The sequence below is a fragment of the Ascaphus truei genome, chromosome 2, assembly GCF_040206685.1.
Source record: "Ascaphus truei isolate aAscTru1 chromosome 2, aAscTru1.hap1, whole genome shotgun sequence".
NCBI lineage: Eukaryota > Metazoa > Chordata > Amphibia > Anura > Ascaphidae > Ascaphus > Ascaphus truei.
The window spans coordinates 381768737-381791603 of NC_134484.1; the positions used below are offsets into that span (position 1 = coordinate 381768737).

Sequence of the window (22867 nt, forward strand, 5' to 3'; positions counted from 1 at the left end):
CAAGTAGCACACGTTTGGTACTAGGTGGCGAGTAGATTTTTTTGTCTGGCGAGTAGATTTTTTGGTGATTTGTCAACCACTGTGTATATATATATATATATATATATATATATATATATATATATATATATATATATATATATATATATATATATATATATATATATATGTAGCACTGTTGTCCCCTCCTCCCCCTCAGTGGCAGATACACAGCCTATGCTACATAGTGTGTGGTGCGATACCTCTTAGAGTCAGGAAAGCTGATCTGATCTGCGGTATTGTGGAGATCAGGACAGGCTTAGGTTCTTCCTCTGGTTCTTCCCATGGTTCTTAGCACCTCCAGCAGTAGTGGGCTCCAGGATGTTTGCAGGTCAGTCCCCACTATTGCACTCTTCCCCCCTCAGCCCAAGGACTGATGCTCAGACTGAGGTATATTAGAACAGGATCTTTATTCAGACTGGCACTTACTGCAGTTCTTCTCCACAGCAGTGCATGGTCTCAGAGATTCCATTCCTCTGGATGGTGCTTTGCCCTTATAGTATAGGGCCTTAGGTTGAATCTGATGTTCCCCCAGCTTAGAGGCTGGGGGTGAGCATGATCATCCTGCCATAGGAAAGACTCACAGCTCTCTGGAAGAGCTCAAGCAGGACTCTGACTAACTTGGTCAAACCCTCCAAGGAGGTTCAAGGAGGTGCAGGCTCATGGTCTATACCTATCATTGATAGGCTTACACAGGCCATGAGTCACCACCTTACTTCTATCACTCATAAGAGGGGCATAAGGAGGTCAAGAGCCCATAGATTTAACGTGTTACTGCCTGCAGCTAACAGGACTTACATAACAGGGATAACAGGCGAAAAGAAAGGTATAATGGGACATACCGTTACATACATATATATATATATAGTGTGTGTGTGTGTGTGTGGTTTAGCTCGGGGAGCCTCTGCTACCTACCTAGGGGGATAGCAGCACTTTCTTTTGAGGGGGGTTGTTTTTTTTGGGGGGGGGGGGCAGCTTTAAAAGTGCTTGCCTAAGAGTGGCACATATCCTAGGGATGGACCTGATCTTTTGCAACAATAACTTTAATGCTTACAAAGGTGATATTAGCAAAATATACTCTTGACTTAAGATTTAGCTCACTGAAATTGTACAATACAGTATAAATATATACTCTGATCAGTTTTAAACCCGTGAATTGACTAGTGCATAATAAGCCCCTTGTTTTTCTAGTAACTGATTATGAGTCCCGTGCTCCACCACTTTTCCATTCTCTATGACTGCAATGATGTCAGCATTCTGTACTGTTGTTAGCCGATGAGCAATAACAATGCAGGTTCTGCCCTGTCTGGCATCATCTAAAGCTTTTTGTACCATCTGTAAAGAAAATGAAGTAGTTTAGTTTTATGAAGTGCCATCTTTACATTGTAACAGTCACATAATGGAAGATTATATTTACATTGTATGGGGTTTATTCATTTAAGTGTGATAGCGCTTATAGGTCACTACCAGTGTTAGAATAATGTCACCTTATTCGTTGTTCATAAAGATTCCAATACGTCAGCAGATTGTTGTTCAGCAGACAACGTTCTAGTTTATTCTTACAGTGTTACTTACAGATGAAAGTTCAATCAATTAAAATAACGTGCTCAGATGGTAATGATAGAACAAAGAACCCCTTGTCTCGCACACGCTGCTCAGATGTTTCATGCAGAGAGTGGTCTTGGAGTGAGGTCTTGCAGAGAGTGGTCTTGGAGAGAGAGGGAGTGATCAGAGTACAACTGTATTTATTGATCACTGACTCCACCCCCTTTCTCCTCGTGGGTTTCTGAAGAAACTTTAGCCATGTCAGATTTCAGACTAGGCCTTGAAATCCTATCCTTAAGCCAACCTCCAACATCTGTTATGCATTAAACCTTCACTACCATATACATTTGTAACGGGTTTCCCCCCCCCCCAATCGCAGATTATACTGTGTGGGTGCAGAAAACATATATAGTTACTCAGTGTGGTGCATAACCTGTTAGCTCACAGGAGGGCTGAGCTTCCTCCACGGGGAACCTGGGGCAATTATACTATGGATATTACTTACAATGATGCAGCGCCTCCACCTGCGATGGCTCCCACCAGAGGGGGAGTGGTTCCTCGCAGGACAATCAATAAACACATACAATAATGTATAAGAACGGATACTTCTTTACTGATCACTAAAACATAGACGTCAAACATGTAGTACAGGTGTCCCTCTCTAAAGGTAACCCAACTCAACGTTTCCTCAAGGTTAGCTATCACGGACACCACGGCGGGTGTCCACACTTTATGCGTCTCGGCGGACGCTACCGTCCCAACACAATAATCCCACCCTCAAATCCATTGAGTCCCACCCAACGTCTTGCCCTCCCAATTCGTAGGCCAGCGTATATGTATTTGTGTGTGACTGCGCAGCCACTATGTCAATGATAGGCCTGGTTGGTGCACGTGTGGGGTGGTGTTACCTGCCCGGGCTCCAGCCGCGGGTGCTGCTATACCGCAATGGAATCGCTGGATGTCCTCCAATGGTGAGGTGAATTCCAGCGTGGATAATATCACCGCTTCTTCCGTCGTCTGTACTTAATGGCAACCCGGTTGATGTCCACCGGCTGTAGTCACTCCGCACGGAGCCTCCGCACTTATAGTCTAGAGATCCCTGTAGGACCAAGCATAGGCCCAAACCTCTCGGCGGAAAGCGCAGCGTCCGCTGGATTCCTTACTGGCTTATAGATAAGGGGCAGGTCCCTAACCTAGGACGGGCCCTATCACACTCAGCTAGCGTGGCTCAGGGCTGTCTGGGGCCTAGGGGAGTACTGGCCTAGTGCTCGGAGTCACGGACTCCAGCACCCTACCTCTTACCCCTTGCCACTCCAGTCCCCGCTAACTACGTAGTTCCTGCACGCGAATTATATCTCCGGTTGCCAACAGAGATCCTCCTGTCCTATTGGCTAGTCCTTCACGGGCTTTCTGCACCTTAACTGCGCAGACGCGAGCTCCCTGTAGTCCTGGAGTGCTCCTGCTTCTCGCGCATGCGCAACGCCCCTAACAATGGCGGCGCCCTGCTCCGCGAACCGGCGGAACAACCACAACGCGATACCGGCCGCAACCCTTAGTGCTACTCGGCTTGCATTTACAGGACAGAAGGTAATACCGCAGGGGACCTGGCTACATTCTCCCCCCGGTAAAATCTCCAACGTCCTCGCTTGGGACACCAATATCATAACAATATACAGCATTTATATAATGAAAAATGCATTGGAGACATAACTTAGCACATGCATGACTCTATACAATGTTACACAACTCCGTGAGCATCGCAATCACAGATTGGATCTTGCTCCGAGAACACTGCTGAGTCTCATAATGGGGTGCCCCCATCTGATCATAGGCTACCCGCGTTGGAGGGTACCTGTTTCTTTGGCTCCGTCTGAGATGTTCTTCAGCAACTCCCTCGGGGGTGTAATAAGCACAGTCCTGAGGCTCAGCCTCTTCCGTTGATGGGAGAAATGTCTCTGAATAGTCTCTGTTAGGAACAAAGCTCGGGCTCTGGGAATCCAAAGGCTGGCCTGTTGGTGCCACCTCAGTAGGCATTGGCCTACAGGGCCCTTTACCCGTAGCTCCTCTGGGAGATTCCCCTTCTGTGGAGTGGTCCCTTTGAGAGGGTCCCTCCAATGGGTCTTCCATAGTGTCAGAGGGGGTCTCATTATTGACAGTCTCTTGACCCTGCTCTGGTAAATCGGGCTCACCGTTGAGCGGTGTGGCCAATATCTCAATCTCTTCATCTTCCACTTGAGGAATGGGAAGAAGATGATTGCGGTGCCAGACCTTTACCCGGCCGTTAGTGTCTTTGATACGATAGACCGGGAGGCCAGGCATTTGGGATTCTATCTCATACACTCCATCTCTCCAACGGTCGGCCAGCTTATGTTTTCCTGGGACGCCTAAGTTCCGAAGCAACACAGCATCTCCTGGCCGAAGTTCCCGATATCGGACTTTATGGTCGTATCGCCTCTTATTATCAGCATTGAGCTTAGCGGTGGATTTCTCTGCCTGCTGATATGCCTGTTGCAAGCTGTCTTTGAGTCGTTGCACATATTTAAAATGGGTAGCATTATGTATCCCATCCGTGGAGATTCTAAGACGCACATCCACTGGTAAGCGGGCTTCTCTCCCAAACATCAGGAAGTACGGGGAGAACCCGGTTGACTCGTGTCGGGTACAATTATACGCGTGCACCAAGGTTTCTACATGTCGACTCCATTCCGATTTCGGGGCGCTCTGTAGGGTTCCGAGCATGTCTAACAATGTCCGATTAAACCGCTCTGGTAGGGCATCTCCTTCAGGGTGATATGGGGTCGTTCGAGATTTGGCAATGTTCAACATTCGTAGCAGTTCCCTGATCAAGGTACTCTCGAAGCGGTTGGGGAGGCCGTAATGTATAAAGTATTTCTCCCATAATATCTTTGCCACGGTGATGGCTTTTTGGTCTTTAGTAGGGAAAGCTTGAGCATAACGCGTGTAGTGGTCGGTGATAACCAGCACATTGCATATCCCCCGGCTATCCGGTTCAATACACAGGAAGTCCATACACACAAGGTCCATGGGGCCCGAACTCTGCAGATGACCCATGGGGGCCGCTCGGTTGGGCAGGGTTTTTCGCTGTACACACCGGGTGCATCGGCGACAATGACGCTCAACAGCCTCTCGCATTTTAGGCCAAAAGAACCGATCTCGGACCAGCCCAAAGGTCTTGTCGGTACCAAGGTGTCCATGATCATCATGTAGAGCCTTCAGCACCAGAAATTGTAGGTTCTTAGGGAGGACTAGTTGTCTTCTGTCCGGGTGGTTGTGGTATTGGACCACCCGGTAGAGTAAGCAATTGTCTATTTTGAAATGATCCCACTCCCGCATGAGTAGGGCTACCAAGTTTTTGGGGGCACACTTAAGCAGGGCCGGGTTCTCCTTTATTACGGCTCTCCGGATGATACCAATAATAGGGTCTCGCACTTGGTAATCTACTAGGTCCTTCCACCCAGAGTACTTTGTCAGGCGTGATATTAATCCCTTTGGGATCACAGTAAGCATCTGGGACAGCCTGCGACCGACGTCCCAATGAATCGACTACTCTTAATTCTGAGAACGCCACTCGGTCGTCGATGATAGCGGCCATGCTGCACATAGCTCGCACGGCAGGCCCAGGCAGTTCTTCCCATTCCTCGTCATCAGGGATAGCACTTAACCCGGGTCTTCGGGAAAGGGCGTCCGCTCCGACATTCTGGGTTCCTGGCTTGTACTTCATGGAGAAGTTATAACTGTTCAATGCGGCCAACCAGCGGTGTCCGGCAGCATCCAGTTTGGCTGAGGTATTGACATAAGTAAGGGGGTTGTTATCGGTCCTTACTTCGAAAGCAACCCCGTATAGGTAATCGTGTAGCTTCTTGGTAATAGCCCACTTGAGAGCCAGGAATTCCAACTTGTGGACGGGGTATCTCTGCTCGCTGGGTGTCAAGCTGCGACTGATGTAAGCCACAGGCCGCAGACCTTCAGGATGCTTCTGGTGCAGGACGGCGCCCAGTCCATTTAGACTGGCATCCACATGCAGGACGTATGGCTGCTCGGGGTCCGCATATGCAAGCATGGGCGCCTCGGTCAGGCATCCCTTTAATTTCAGGAAGGCTCGCTCACACTCCGATGTCCATTGGTCACCGAACGGTTGGCTAGCCGAGACAGCCTTCTTCCCGGTTTCTGAGGGATATATTTTTAATAGGTTGTTCAGGGGCTTAGCCTTGCTCGAGTATCCTTCCACAAAGCGGCGGTAATACCCGCAAAAGACTAGGAAGGACCGCAACTCGGTGAAGTTCTCGGGGCGCGGCCAGTTTACTACGGCTTCTACCTTGGCAGGATCAGTGGCGATCCCCTTGGCGGACACTATGTGTCTCACGTAGGTCACCGATGTGTGGCAAAAACGGCATTTGTCTAGGGATAATTTCAACCCTTCATTCCCCAGACGGTCGATTACATTGAATAACCGCTCTACGTGTTCCTCTAAGGTTCTCCCGAAGACGATAATGTCATCCAGGTATACCAGACATTCCCGTGGAACCATGTCCCCGATAGTCTTTTCCATCAACCTCTGGAACGTAGCCGGCGCCCCACATATACCTTGGGGCATACGGGTGAATTGATAGAATCCTAAGGGACAGACGAAAGCAGTTTTTTCTTGATCCTCCGCGCTCATAGGCACCTGATAGTACCCGGATCGGAGGTCGAGCACACTGAACCACTGACTTCCATTTAACGCGTTCAGTAGTTCTACGATGCGCGGGAGGGTGTACTGATCCGGTATCGTGCGGTTGTTCAATGTCCGATAATCAATACACAGTCGTACGGCTCCATTTTTTTTACGCACCACCACGATGGGGGACGCATATGGGCCCCGAGACTCTATCAAGATCCCGGACTCTTCCATATCATGGAGAACATTCCTCACATCATCTATATCTCGTGGGGCGAGGCGGCGCGACCGTTCTCGGAACGGGGTGGTATCACTCAATCGGATGGTATGTTGGGCACTGCGGCTACACCCGACATCCATCTCACTCGTGGAGAACAGATGTCGTCATTGGGTCAGCTGCGCGACCAGTCGTTCTTTCCACTGGGTAGGTAGTGTCGACTCACCGAAATTGAAATTCATTTCAACGAGCCGCTCGCCCGCGGCCGCCGCCTTCACCTCTGGTGTGTCTAAGACAGGGCTGACCAGGGCTGCTCCCCAACTTCTGTCCGGCATCCAGCTCCATCGGAAAGGGGGAGATATTCTGTACATACACGTGGGTTCGGCGGGGGATTTTAGTGGTCCATTCCCTCACCTCCGGTAGTATTTTATACCCTCTATGGACTTCTTCTTCCGGGGTATTTTCCAGAGAGAAAAGATGATCCTCCCCATCCCGGTCCGGGTAACAACACCAGACGGGAAGTCTCCGCACTCCCCCCGGTAATATGGTCGTCAGCCCACCCTGGCGATTGTATAGATCCCCATGTCGTTCCAGGGCATAAATCCGTTGGCACTCGTCTCGTAGAACTGGGTCTAGAAGAGCGGTGGCTAGGGGTAATTCATTAGCCTCTTTTAGGTACTGCCGGAACACTGCTTGTACTATATCCGCGTTAGTGCCTAGAATGATCGGGTACTTGCATTGGCCTTGGGGTTCTGGGCATACCAAGGCCGCTAACTGCATGGGGTGTTGTTTCCCGGTGTTCAGCTGGAGTATTTCCATCTGCACCTGTACAATTCCAGTGATAGGGTAGTCTTCATTGCTTAGCCCTCGTACGGTCACGTGCTCAGCCGGACGCAGGGTACAGTGCCGGAGGTGCTGTTCGTAGAACGGATGATATATGATGGTCACTTGCGACCCTGTATCCAGTAGGGCCGATGCGTAGATCCCTTCTACTAAGACGGGTACAATTGCTGCAGGGCCTACTTGGCTGTACGGCCCTCGTTTGGAGGGGTCCGTCTGGGCCTCGGTATCGGCCAGGGCTGGGGGGTTCCCTTGAGGGGTTTCCCCATCAGGTTCGGCGGCTCACGCTTGGCATACCATCGTCCGAGCTGGGTTTGGTCGAGTGGAAGTTTTGTCTTCGGGGAGCTCCTCCCGTTCTGGGCAGGCCCGAGTGAGATGGCCCTTCTTACCGCAGGTGTAGCAAAGGCAGTCCCTTGATTCTGGATGGCCACGGTATGGGGGTGGGGAATTTCGACTCGGCCTAGCTTTGGGGACCGCACCCTTAGGGGCGACTTCCTCTTCTGGAGTCACGGGATTCTTGGCTTTAGCCCCAGTGGCTTTAGGCGGGTCACTGGGGGTGGACTCCTTACTCTTGGCGGGAGGATGCAACCGGCCATATGCCTCATGCTTGTTGATCTCATCTACTAGATCTTCCCAGCTAGGGGGTTCGTTCCGCATCAGGGAGCATTTGACCAGGAGGGCGATAGGGTTGTCGGGCAGGGCTCCTTTCTGGAATTGATTCCAACAATACTCGTCCACCTGAGTGGACTTGATCTGGTCTCGTTTCCGCATATCCCATAGGACTTGCCTAATTCGGTGGAGATAGACAGACAGCTCCTCCCCCGGCTTCTGGCGAAGATTTAGGTACCTCAGCATCAGTTGGCCTTCATCCTCGGTCCGCCCGTAGGCACGCTCGAGTGTCTCCAACATTTTCTGAGCAGTGATGTCTGCATGTTGATCTTTAGCCAGCCGTATAGTGATGTAAGCGGGGGTCCGTAGACACTCCATTATGCGTTGGCGTTTGACTAGCTCAGGACATGTCCACTCCTCCACCACCTGTGAGGTATACTCTATCCAGGCGTCGAATGCCTCTTCGCCCGTTGGAGTCGGTTTAGTGCCTGAAAAGGTCTTCAATTTACGATATTGTTGTTGCATTGAGGCGTCAGCCCTGGCTCCTCCCAACTCGGCAAGACTTTGAGCTAACATTTGAATCTCATTTCTTCCGCTAGTCGGGACCGGGGCAATACTGAGCGGCGGGCTGTGGTCGGCAACTGTGCCTACTATAGACTCGCAATAACTCTCAGGGGTAGAAGACGAGGCGCACATATCCGCCTCCTCTCAGTTCGTGTGGGAGCTGTCAGGTTCTGACTTGATAGGCCGCGCGGGGTATACTACCGCACAGCTCGACTCGGCCGGATCGTCAAACCATACACTAGATGGTCCTTGTTCTTCATTTACATCGTGCCCAATGTCCACTAATACTGAATAGTGCCCTTTGGTCTCTGTGCATTGATCCACCAAGGCTAGGGCGTTTTTACCCCGGAGATGAGAATGTTGGCGCAGAGCCACTCGGATGGCCATAGACGGGATGTCTATAGGGACGCCACACACCGCCAGAGTGCGTGCCGGTGGAACTTCCAGCCTCGTAGCCCACTCATATACTTCTGAGCGCGACAGGCACGGGAATACGGGAGACATTCTAGAACGTTTGTTGAATAGGGCACCCCAGGTCTAAGTATCTCAGCAGCGCCTCCAAATGTAACGGGTTTCCCCCCCCCCCCAATCGCAGATTATACTGTGTGGGTGCAGAAAACATATATAGTTACTCAGTGTGGTGCATAACCTGTTAGCTCAGGAGGGCTGAGCTTCCGCCACGGGGAATCTGGGGCAATTATACTATGGATATTACTTACAATGATGCAGCGCCTCCACCTGCGATGGCTCCCACCAGAGGGGGAGTGGTTCCTCGCAGGACAATCAATAAACACATACAATAATGTATAAGAACGGATACTTCTTTACTGATCACTAAAACATAGACGTCAAACATGTAGTACAGGTGTCCCTCTCTAAAGGTAACCCAACTGAACGTTTCCTCAAGGTTAGCTATCACGGACACCATGGCGGGTGTCCACACTTTATGCATCTCGGCGGAAGCTACCGTCCCAACACAATAATCCCACCCTCAAATCCAATGAGTCCCACCCAACGTCTTGCCCTCCCAATTCGTAGGCCAGCGTATATGTATTTGTGTGTGACTGCGCAGCCACTATGTCAATGATAGGCCTGGTTGGTGCACGTGTGGGGTGGTGTTACCTGCCCGGGCTCCAGCCGTGGGTGCTGCTATACCGCAATGGAATCGCTGGATGTCCTCCAATGGTGAGGTGAATTCCAGCGTGGATAATATCACCGCTTCTTCCGTCGTCTGTACTTAATGGCAACCCGGTTGATGTCCACCGGCTTTAGTCACTCCGCACGGAGCCTCTGCACTTATAGTCTAGAGATCCCTGTATGACCAAGCATAGGCCCAAACCTCTCGGCGGAAAGCGCAGCGTCCGCTGGATTCCTTACTGGCTTATAGATAAGGGGCAGGTCCCTAACCTAGGACGGGCCCTATCACACTCAGCTAGCGTGGCTCAGGGCTGTCTGGGGCCTAGGGGAGTACTGGCCTAGTACTCGGAGTCACGGACTCCAGCACCCTACCTCTTACCCCTTGCCGCTCCAGTCCCCGACTAACTACGTAGTTCCTGCGCGCAAATTATATCTCCGGTTGCCAACGGAGATCCTCCTGTCCTATTGGCTAGTCCTTCGCGGGCTTTCTGCACCTTAACTGTGCAGACGCGAGCTCCCTGTAGTCCTGGAGTGCTCCTGCTTCTTGCGCATGTGCAACGCCCTAACAATGGCGGCGCCCTGCTCCGCGAACCGGCGGAACCACCACAACGCGATACCGGCCGCAACCCTTAGTGCTACTCGGCTCGCATTTACAGGAGAGAAGGTAATACCGCAGGGGACCTGGCTACACGTTTAAGGACATCTATGTCCTCCATGGGGTTATTATGGTAATACAGCCCTGCATCTTACCTTACGCGCTGTGGGTAAATGACTGCAGATGGAGAGACGGCTGCAAACAGGGAAAGAGATGGCTGCACAGCCTTAAAGTGAGTACTGGTATTATCTCTCCATCAAGTAAAGGATTAACACTACGGGGGTTCCATTCAAAAGCATCTACCCCCTGCAGCGCTAATCCGCCTGGGCCACAAAACTTGCTGTTGTTGAGGCCGCGATAGGGCTCCAGTTCTCCACATTTTTCCCGCGGCCTCAAGAACAGTAAGGCTTGCTACAGCTGTAGACCTAACACCAGCCTGGGGTATGTGATATAAATCGGAAGTATTTTTGTCCGTAGCCTCATATCGCCAGGTGTTGGAGTTTATTGACTAGCATGTGAATAAGTAATTTTATAATTTATTACTTTTTTGCATGCTCATTTGCATATGTCACATAAAAAAAATTGCCACAGTAAATAGTCCCTTATTACTGCTTTACCGCTGGTGATTTGGCATCTGTGAATAGATTGCTAAATAAAATTGGCAATAACACACATTTTTCACTTAAGGAACTTTAGTGAATCTAAGTCAAAGTCCATAATTTATTAAACTAAATGTATCATATAATCAATGGTACCACAAAGGAGCAACAAGACAACTAAACTAATAATACAAATTCCCTTTTAGACAGTCTCCAATTTTTTTTAAGTTATCATTGTTAGAAATATTGATATAAATATATATATTTTTAAGTCCTCCACCACTTAAATACTGTATCATGTTTGTTTTTCAGTTGATGTCCCCAACTTTACCTACTTTCCCTGTTTTAAAGTAGACAACCATAGTTGAAAACCAGAAGGTAATCAAAAAAGTGCCAACATCCATTGTATGATGGAACGATTTACCAACCTTAATTAATTGAAAATTATGTGATAAAAAAAGACTTATTTAACAAAATCAAAACATTTAGATACTCAGTGTTGGTTACCTTTTCACTTTCAGTGTCAAGAGCAGAGGTAGCTTCATCCAGTAGAAGCACTTTTGGCTTCTGAACCAGAGCGCGTGCAATTGCAATTCTTTGCTTCTGTCCTCCAGAAAGCTGAGTACCTTTTTCTCCAACACGTGTGTTATATCCCTGCATTCCAAAAAAGAGCCACATTTGGCAGTCATGAGTTGGAGAAGGTTTACAAAAATAAGCCCAAGTGACTTCAAACATTAGTTAAAAAGGCTTCACATGCGAATAATTTGTTTCTAACCATAGAGTACACTGAAATGTAGCCTTAGAAATGCTGTTCTACACAGATACTTTCTAAGAGGTCTCTAACATGAATTACAGAGCAAAAAGGAACACAATTTTTTTCAGAATATATAACAAATATAATATTTCTCATTTTGTTTCTTTTTTATAAATATATCCTGAGAGAATTTGTGCTCCTTTTTGCTCCAGAATGAGTTGGAGAATGCCTACATCTGGAGGCCATAAAATAAATATTCAGGGAAAATAAGTGTTCTAGTTACATCTGGTAATGCCTGTATGAAGGAATGAATGTTTGCTGTCAGGGCTGCTGCTTCAACCTCTTCCTGAGTAACAAGACGGCTGTTGTCCCCATATTGGATGTTTTCAGAAATACTGCAGTCAAAAAGTATGGGCTCCTGAGATACAATACCCAACTGGGACCTTAGCCACTTCAAATTCAGAGACTTGATATCCATCCCATCTGCAAACTAAAAAAACACAAGTAGTAAATGTGGTATGATTTAACAGCACTGTAACATTTCTTTTTGTTTCAGTTTGAAAAAGAAACATTTAATAAACACACTGAATCCCAGCAAGCTCAAAGAAACCGCAAAACATACCACATATTGTGTGTGTGTGTGTGTGTTTGTGTGTGTGTGTGTGTGCGCTACTGGCCAAATATATACAACAAAAGACAGAGAAGCCCAACACTACATCCAATATGATAAAAAATAGACAGTGAAATCCTATATATTCTCTTGAAAAAGGGTCATTTAGTTAAACCTTTTGACCAAAGCATTATAAGCCTGCAAGCCACATCAAGGCATGGCCAAATTTGCAGTTTCTAACACTACCTGATTAAAATTCTTATTTACCTCTATAATTAGAGGAAGAATGATCACATTGTATCTGTCCAAACCCAGCAACATGTCAAAGACCTGCTTACTTGGAAAGTGGGGAGGGGCGAGCTTAAACCCTGGGGGGGAGGGGCCACTAACCTTCAATACAGCTGAGACCAGCTGGAAAAAGTTAATAAAACAGAATCCCAGAAAGCTCAAAGAAAACCCAAAACGTACCACATTATATATATATATATATATATATATATATATATATATATATATAATAATCAAAAAATAAATAGATGATACCGTTCTGTGGCTAACGAAATGCTTTAATTTGTGCGAGCTTTCGAGATACACTGATCTCTTCTTCCAGCGATGTTACAATGAATGAAGCAAGCAAAAGGTATACTTAAAAACAGTGTCTCTAGGAATGTTATCTGTGCTAGTCCTTCCCCCGGTGTGGATGTGTTTTATGGCTAGATGTGTCAAAAGGTTCCTGAAAGCAAGTGATGTAAGAGTGTGTGTGTGTATCTGTGTGAATATAAATGAATGGAGAGCCCACAGTATATACAGTGCTTTACAAAAGGTGTGTGAGGAGTGGGAGTGGATATAAATGGTGTGGGTAGGTGTGGAAATGTGAGAGATTGTAGCACAACTAAAAGTGTGTGTGGATACTATGTGGTCCCTATAGGTGTATAGGGATGGAAAAACAAGGAGTGTTAGTATGTGTAAGAGACAGCTGTGTGTGCATACATATAGCACAGTATGTACAGACATGGCCTATAGTGCTCATGGGAAGAGAGTTCACTTGTGTCAGTAATGACTCATAAAATTTCGATCTCTGTTTAGGCCACGCTAAGTGTCCCGAACAGTTGCATAAATTTGCATTCATGCAACCGTCTCTCTTTCGGTGTTTTAAGATTACCTTTGAGTATGACAACCCTCAGATCATTCATCTTATGGCCAGAGTCAGAGAAATATTCGCCGACAGGACTGTATCTTGTATATACCTTTTGCTTGCTTCATTCATTGTAACATCGCCGGAAGAAGAGATCAGTGTATCTCGTAAGCTCGCACAAATAAAAGAATTTCGTTAACCACAGAACGGTATCATCTATTTATTTTTTGATTATTGAAGCTCGGCTAACACGGTACTGATACCTCTACATGTATGTATATATATTACACACAAAAAAGAACTAAGACAATCCCCTAAATAGCACTCTAAAATATACCACAAAAATATTAAAGTTAAACTGATGTGAAAAGAGCTGGATGCTCCATAAGTGCAGAAAATGAAAAAGATTTTATTAATAGAACAGCAATGAGTACTACCTTAAAAACATAAACACACAAATGGCAGCTCCAAAAAGATAACAAGCAATGACTCACTAAAAAATATAATAAAGGCTAACTGATAATCTAATAACTAGGATGTGTTATCACTCCGGGATGAAGCCTACCCACGGGCGAAACGCGTAGAGTGTTTTCCTTCTGGCAGCTCCTCCTTATTATTTCCTGACGTGACTCTCACCGCATGTTGCAGTCTCTGTGGACTTTTTATCTTTGAAACCAGCACGCATTGGAGCTTCTACTACTAGGAACCGACCTCCCTTGTCACGACAAGACAGCTGAGTATCTTTCTCTCCTGTATTGGGAGTCAGGGCTCCTCGTGGTATCCATGCACACCTGTGTTGGTTCAAACAAGCGCATTGGCAAGCAATACCTATATTTTCCATAGACAATTGCATTTTGTCTGCCTCTGTGCCAGGATCCCAGAGACTTTATACATTCATGCTGTGTATTTTTTCATAATTTTTTGTATTTGCTGGCCAGGGTATGAGTCTTGTTAACATCTTTTTTTCTCCCCTGTGCTTTTCCCTTGGTATAAGTTATTTTTTTGTCCTAGACACTATTGCATGTGTATAGGTTTATTAAATGTTACATTTTTCCTTGTGCCCGTAGTTGTAGTCATCATTTGGTAGCAAGGGTTTTTTACTTTAAGGTTTTTTTCTGTGTATCCAGTAGCTTAGATTTTGTGTAATACCATTATTATTTGGACACATCCTAGTTATTAGATTATCAGTTAGCATTTATTATATTTTTTAGTGAGTCAATGTTTGTTATCTTTTTGGAGCTGCCATTTGTGTGTTTATGTTTTTAAGGTAGTACTCGTTGCTGTTTTATTAATAAAATCTTTTTTCATTTTCTGCACTTATGGAGCATCCAGTTCATTTCAAATCAGTTTAACTTTAATATTTTTGTGGTATATTTTAGAGTGCTATTTAGGGGATTGTCTTAGTTCTTTTTTGTGTGTAATATATTATTCTTCATCCCCCAGCACCAACAGTTTACCTTTATTATTTTATTCCTGATTTTTTCCTGGGTTTACTTTTGTTATCCAAGTAATCAGTGATATTTAGGTTCTGGTTTCGCCACTTATTCCTAGTGTGAGCAACATTTCCTTTTTGTGTGTTTGATGTATATATATATTTATATATATGTGTGTGTATGTGTGTGTGTGTGTGTGTGTGTGTGTGTGTGTGTGTGTGTGTGTGTGTGTGTGTGTGTGTGTGTCAAAAGGAGTGGTTCTGGGCGTGGGAAAATGTATACAAAAGACAGAGAAGCACAAAGCTATATCCAATATGACAAAAGAGAAGTGAATATATAGGTATTTCATTGTGTATTTTTGTCATTTGGACAGATCCAATGTGATCATTCTTCCTCTAATTATAGGGGCAAATAAGAATTTTAATCAGATAGTGTTAGGACCGGCAAATGTGGTCATGCCTTGATATGGCTTGCAGGCTTATAATGCTTTGGCTAAAGGGTTTAACTAAATGAACCTTTTTCAAGAGAATATTTAGGTATCATTAATTATATATTTAAATGTATCAAATAAAGAATCTGGAATCTCCTACAGGTGACACATTGTAGATGCTTTATTTAAAAAAAAATATATCACCTGCTCTTTGAAGCAAATGAACACTTATTTTCTTCTTGTACATTACCATTTCAACAATATCTGCTTGTAATATCTAAACTTCTTTGGATAGAAAAGCTAGTTTATATGTTATTATATATATAATGGGGGTTTTGATTCAGTATAATATGTGCCTTAAGTAGAAGGTAAAATAAATAAAAAAAATAATGGAGCTGTTTTTTAATGCGTAGAAAGAGAAAGACATTTAGAAGTAGATGCATGTGCGTATGTAACTCCAAACAAAGTAATCTTTATTCCACTTATGAGACAAATCATCCCTGGGAAATATGCAAATAAAAAAGATGTAACATTATTTCTTTTTTACATATTACCTAGGAATCAATTTGTCTTTCCACATGGACTATATATTTATCTTTTTGGGGTTATATAAACTATTTTAATCCCTTTCCCTCCCATCCTACTCCTGTCCCCCCTATCTCCTTCCCCCATTCATTTTCCCCCTACCGCTTCAGCATGTGCCCTCTCCCCCTTTAATTTATCACCCCCTAGCTCCATCTCCTCCATTACAACTTTCTCCTCTCGTCCTTCTCTCTCTCTTATCCCACTCACCATCTCTCCCCTCTCTCTCCTTTATTATGGTTTGTGAAGTTCTGAGTGAGATCACATGAAATAGGTACTAATCAGACAAAAGGTACACACAAGTTAGAAGTCTTTGCCTGCAATTTTTCTTAATGAATAAGGTGAAGTAATGTGATAGTAATGTGATAGTAATGTGATAGTAATTATACAGATGTAGCAGACATTATTTCATGCGTTATCTCCTTACCCATTCTTTTCAATAGCAATACTGTACAATAATGCACCAGCATTAACACAATGCTCCAGTGTTAACACAATGCACCAGCATTAACACAATGTACCAGCGTTAACACAACATTTTGTGTTAACACAATGCACCAGTGTAAACACAATAAATTTCGTTAACACAATACGCCAGCGTTAACACAATGCACCAGCGTTAACACAATGCATTATGTTAACACAAGACGCTAGCGTTAACACAATGCGTTATGTTAACAGGTGCAATAGTGTCTGCTATATCTGTGTTAGGGAGGACAGAAACCTTTACAGTTACAACCTCTGAATACCACAACTTCCATATTCTTCTTTCGCTTGGCTGATGTACACAACTACAACATTTACAGGATTAAGTCAGATAGTTGCGTCAGGAGTAGCGGAGTGTAGTATATTCTTACTTGTGAATCATACACCGAGTAGTTATATATGTTTTAAGGTCTGTTCTGGGAGGTCATATTGGCACACGGGAGAGTTTCTTATTTTCCATGTGTGCATCAAGTATCTGCATGTGCAGATTGTATTCCATTTTTGGCTGTATTTGTTTGGCGATATTGGAGTTTAGTTAAAAGACCCCATAGAACTTAAAGTGCTGATCTCCCACCAACCATCATCCTGCTTACCCATGCTGGTCTACTGTCCCCTGTCCCTATGATCTACATGGGCACTACCTTTTTGCTATATTAATTGTTAAAACAAATTATTAGACAAATTCTGCTTCAAACAGGTTTTTGGTTAAAACAAGTCATCAATTAATTTATATATATATATATATATATATATATATACATATATATATATATATATATATATAGCAACTGTAAATATTACTGTATGTTCATTTGCATGTCTTAGACAGGTCTGCAACCCTGTCTTTCCCCTTTGTCGCCCTGCATACAGCACTTCCACTGCAGCAAGGGATTCTGGGAAATGACATGCAATATATATATATATATATATATATATATATATACATTCATACATACATACACACTGTTGGCACTATTACTCATATGTTTACTATACTGTATTTGCAATCATAAGAACCTTAAGTTATCAATTTAAATAGGTCTTACCACTTGTCCTTCTACAGGGTCATAAAATCTCTCCAGTAACTGAATTGAGGTACTCTTTCCACATCCGCTGCTGCCTACTAATGCAAGTGTCTGTCCTCTGGAAACCTTAATGTTGAGTCCCTGAAGAACTTGAGCCGTTGGTCTTGTTGGGTACACGAAGTGGACATCCTTGAATTCAATGTTTCCTTTAAAATCACTCTGAATGACAGAGAACACAGATTGTGCAGCTAAATAGACCATTAAGCAATTTTCTTAGCATGCAATATTTCTATCACTTACACTCATTCCCCTCTCTGGCTCTAGCACCTTAGAAAGGGTGCGCTGGCTGTAGAAGAGGCCCACTGCCAAGGCCCAAACAATATAGAACCCCAAAAAGTATATGGTATAGACAGCACTCTAGTAAACAATTAGTGATATCAAGAAGTGGTGCAAAAGGAATAATAAGGAACCCTCTTTCCTCAGAAATGACAAAAAAAAACATGGAGTTCCCAGCACACAAAGTATGAAAAATGCGAAAACATAGTAATGACTTGGCAGAAAATATATTTACTGACTAGAAGATTGCTATACAGTAGGGCTAGTGCAAAAAATAAACACATACTGTAACTCACATAATAACAACGTACAGATGTAAATAATAGTCAAAATAAAACGTATCCAGGATGCAGGACACTGTATGTGTGATGCAGCACGGCAGATGAAATGGATCTGCTGGGGAGACTAGATAATATTGGAAGGAAGAAACAACAATGAGGCCAAACAAGGGGAGAGGAAGGAGTGTAAAACAGGGGGACAAATTATAGAAAGGGAATAAAAGAGTACACAAAAACATAGATAAGGAGAGCAACGTTTTGGGGGATAGACCCCATCTTCAGGCCAAGTGCCAGTGGTACTTCCCTAAAACTCCTTAGAACATAAAAATGAGAAGGGGGGGGGGTGTGCCCCCAAGAATTAGTATTTCACAACACATTTCAGCTGGTCAATAGACTCCCACGAAACAGAGATCAGATAAACACAAGGTTATTTTCTCAGAAATTCAGCAATGCAGTGCAAAGAAGAGTCAACGCAGTGACGAAGATGCCAAAAGATGCCTTCCTGTCAAAAGATGCTTCCTGGGACCTGTACATTGAGTTTATAATGCATTTTTTTTCAAATGTGAATACGCTTCCATATGTCTGCTTTGCAAATTTGCTCTGCTGATGCATGCGCTTTCTCTGCCAAGCATGTCACCATTGCTCTTGTGGAGTGTGCTTTCAAACCTTCGCCTTTGTGTTTTCCTGGGAACAGGAATACAGGAAGTATTTCCATGGAGGAAGAGTGAAGTGCGCACTGTCAAAAACGATGGAGGCTGGATCACTTGAAGAAATTCTTTTTATTCTATCATGGCAACAGGTAAAAATCGAGGTACGGCAGAGATCACTTTAGAGTCCTCGATTTTTACCTGTTGCCATGATAGAATAAAGATTTTTTCTTCAAGCGATCCAGCCTCCATCGTTTTTGCTGTGCACCGCTTCACTCTTCCCCCTTGGTAATACGTCCGGTTGTCCATTTCCCTCAGCTGAGTGCAAGCCGACTCAGGAGATGCATCGTCGTGGAGGTCGTGAGTACCCATCTCTTGATCTCTGTTTACACTCAAGCCTTTATGCATTAAGGACTGCTTCACTCCAGGTGACATGAGCCCTTAGCCACGTGGGGATCTGTTTTTGTTTCATGACTGGGATCCAGCAGATAGCCCCTCAAGGTAACATTATGGGGCTTGTGTTCTTTCCATGATGGGAGTAACTTACAGCATTGAATCATACTGCATCATTTTACAAAACACGTGTTTGAAATCATCTTATTCCACTATTTTCTATTGCAGTAATATCTGCATGGGCTACATATATATTACAAATTGCAGACCCACAGTTGTTTTTTTCTGAGCACTGACATTGGACTTTCGTTCTGTGACTCTCCATATGGGAACAGGACTAGCAGGTTATCTGTTTTCTGAATTGTTAAATGTCCTCAAGTATTGAAAAAAGCCCCTTTAAACATTCGGGGAGTGTAAGTTCTTCTCCTTCTCATTCTTTAGTTGCTAACATAGTGATTGCAGCACAATCTCTTGGTTAGCATGGAAGAAGGCTGTATGTTTTGGACAAAACTGGGGAACCATCCTGTGCAAAAAAGGAAGGAACGTAGGGGCTGTTATATACAGTGTGCGGTCGTGTGCGCGTGCGTGCCTGTGCGAAGGCGCGTGCACGTGCCACACACGTTTTGTGTGTATACTGTGCGCGAGTGTAAGGTAGTGTGTGTGTGTGCATGTATGTGCATGTATATGTGTGTGTATGTATGTGCATGTATATGTGTGTGTATAAGTGTGTATGTGTGTGTGTGTGTGTGTTTAAAAACGTTTTCAAATAAATAAATCCTTTAATAATTTTTTTAATAACATTGTACACATACACACACACACACACACATACATACACACATATATACACACATATACACACATATACTCACATATACACACATATACACACATATACTTACATTTTCAGGGGCGGTAGCGGCGCAATTTCTTTCTTTTTCTCATCTTCCCCCTGTCGGCCAGTTCCCCGCTCCCTGCCGTGTGCGCGGCACCATTATAGAATGGCTGACTAACCTCAGCCAACTAAAACTGCCGCGCGCGCACACGCACTATAGGACCGGCCTAAGCGACAAACCGGATTTTGATGATTGCTAATTTATTCCAGTATGGGACCTGAATCTAGTCTTGAAGGCCCTCTGTAGTGCACCGTTTGCACCCTTGGATGACATGGACATTAAAACACTCTCTTAAAACCACATTTTAAGTGGCTGTGGTATAAGTGAGATGAGTCAGTGGCTGTGGTATGAGCGAGATGCCACTTGTTTTCACTTGATAAAGACCATACGGTCGAAACGTTGTGTTTTTTGGCTTCAAATAAATTAGCAATCATCAAAATCTGGTTTGTGCCTTATGTTCCTTTCCTTTTGGCATTCCTGGATCTGCTGCAGGCTTATATCCATACATAGGAGCACTGGTAATTGTATTAATCTTATTTCATGGTATTTGGTTTGCAGCATCTATCTCTATTTTTATTTTGAACTGTCCTATGCACCATTTTGTCCTCATGGAACATTATATAGGGATCTTTGATGAGAGGGCCTGTAACTACAGCTGCAGGAACCGTTTTTCTAACAAATCACGCGTTGTGTACATTGGAATACCGATGTCATGACATAGGATGTTTTCCAACCTTTCCGCATTAAGATGCGAGTGCGGTGAGTGCAGAAAATGGAATTTTAGAGTTCTGTTTTTTAAACACCTTAAATTGACACAGTATCACAGTAGCACAGTACTGTACACATTGCAATTCATTCATTTCATTGCACCTAAAGAAACAGAATCCATGAAATTCAACAAAGCAATCGCGATAATCGCGGGTTCCTGGGCGATTGGTCACGTTCAAGCTGCGTGGAGTACAGCAGAGCACACGAATACATGCCGCTGCAGCTGTAACTGACTCATCTCACTCATACCACAGCCACTTAAAAAGTGGTTTTAAGTGAGTGTTTTAATCTCCATGTCATCCAAAGGTGCAAACGATGCACTACAGAGGGCCTTCAAGACTAGATTCAGGTCCCATACTGGAATAAATTAGCAATCATCAAAATCCGGTTTGTCCCTTACGGTCCTTTCCTTTTTGCACAGGAAAGGAGGCATATCCAGTACCCTGCTGACAAGTCTGCAGTTAATGCTGAGTAGTACTATACCCCCCACCTGCAGTATCCTTGTCTCACCCCTCTCCCATTCCTGTTAGATTGGAAGCTTCTTAGAGCAGTGATCTCATATGTTGCTGCTATATAAATAAATGATAATAATAAAGACGACAACAACTCTCAAAAATGCATTATCTAGTCGCTTGGATTTTTAAGACCCACAAGTAAGCAGTTTCCTGTTCCCGTTTATCTAAACGTGTTCCTTCCTATACATTGTAGTGAAATCATGTTGGTCATGCATCTACATTGTTTAATAGTTCTTTCAGAAGTATAATACAATTAAACACCAATATCTACAAAAAATAGGTTAAGGACGATATTCATTTTACTTTGTACAGCATTGAAATTCAGAGGAATAAACAATGTTGGATGTTTGAAAACTGAATAAATTCAAGGTAGTCAAACCCAGATACAAGTACAATAAAGTATGCTACAGTATGAAATTAAATGTAATTATGCATTTTGGTCTTGTGTGTCTTTTCACAATTACAATTTGTAAACTTCTGCTATATTGTTGACTTTAGCTATCTCCACGCAGTCAAGTGATATTGTCCATATTAATGAGATTATCAGACTAAATAAATGCTGCAAATGTTTTCTTATACTCGCAAGGTGCAAATCTGTGAAACTTTTAAAACCCCAGATTTCCCACACACAAGATGCAAAGTGTTTTTCACTGTTGATGTCATTAAACTGGCAATAAAATGATAAGTGAAATAAATACTATGTATAGCATTTACCAGTATATCTCCTTCTTCACTGTAGCTGTCAATAGGTGGCTTTCTATCCAAAAGTTGAAAAATGCGCCGAGCTGAAATTTTTGCTTTTCCAAAATCCGGTGCAAGTGAACTGGAGTGTCCAACACTCATAGTAGAAAATATAACCGCAGCAAATACTCTAAATTAAAGAAATAAATTATCTAGATTAGCATTAAAAAATATTTAATTTTAATTATATTCTAACATTTGATCACTGGCTATGACATTGGATTAAAATAATGGATAACATCTCTCTTTTCCCATTTAATAACATTTCCAAAGGTGCATTTTTTTTCCTAAATGCTTTTTTTTAAATCTTGGTTACACATTGCATTATGATTTCTTTAAATGCATTTCCCAATATTTTCTGGTGAACCAGAACTAAAAGTTTCTCAGAATTTGCACATTTTCACCATCAATTCGCTCTTTCGTCAATGAATCACAGCTAAGTCACAATTCACAATTCACAGGTGATTTGTCAAGCATTTTAAATTAGTTTAATGTCTCGGTCAGTCTCTGTCACTCTCGGTCATCATTAAACAACACAGCACATTGACATGTAACTGAGCCATTTTTTTTTTTTAATTATCAATTTTGCATGGTCTGCGAAATTGGGTGAAAGTTTTAAAAGTCTTTAATCTCAGGCAATCTTTCCACTAATCTGACCCTAATAATCAGGGCATTCCAGGCCTTCTACTTCAAATTGTATGATGGTAACAAGACTAAACAAAGTAAACATTTGATATCCCCACTGACGAACTTCCTGGAATCAGCTAATCTCACAATTGAACCGGGACGAAAAGGACAAATTAGTGAAGTTCTCTGGGTTATTAAAGATCTTAAATCAGCTAAGACTCCGGGGGGCCCGATGGCTTCTCGAACGTATATTATAAAAAATTCTCCCATATCCTCGGCCCTGTACTCCATTCTATCTTGTTTTAAGGATATTTCAGGTTTCAAAAATAATAGCAACAATTCTGAGGCACTAAATATTAATTTGCCCAGAGACCAGGTTAAATTGATT

The 22867-nt window shown here is 43.7% G+C and overlaps 1 protein-coding gene across 1 annotated transcript in view; it reads right to left on the minus strand.

Moving 5' to 3' along the window:
* Positions 1–475: 475 nt before the first annotated feature.
* LOC142487595 (ATP-dependent translocase ABCB1-like) overlaps positions 476–22867 on the minus strand; it is a 141773-nt gene continuing 119381 nt past the window's right edge. Inside the window, exons 25-29 of the mRNA XM_075587172.1 lie at positions 21826–21982; positions 17300–17497; positions 11861–12067; positions 11331–11477; positions 476–1374 (exon numbers count right to left, since the gene is read on the minus strand). Of these exons, the coding sequence (XP_075443287.1) occupies positions 1183–1374; positions 11331–11477; positions 11861–12067; positions 17300–17497; positions 21826–21982 (901 nt within the window). The 3' untranslated portion in view covers positions 476–1182. The remainder of the gene's footprint in view (positions 1375–11330; positions 11478–11860; positions 12068–17299; positions 17498–21825; positions 21983–22867) is intronic.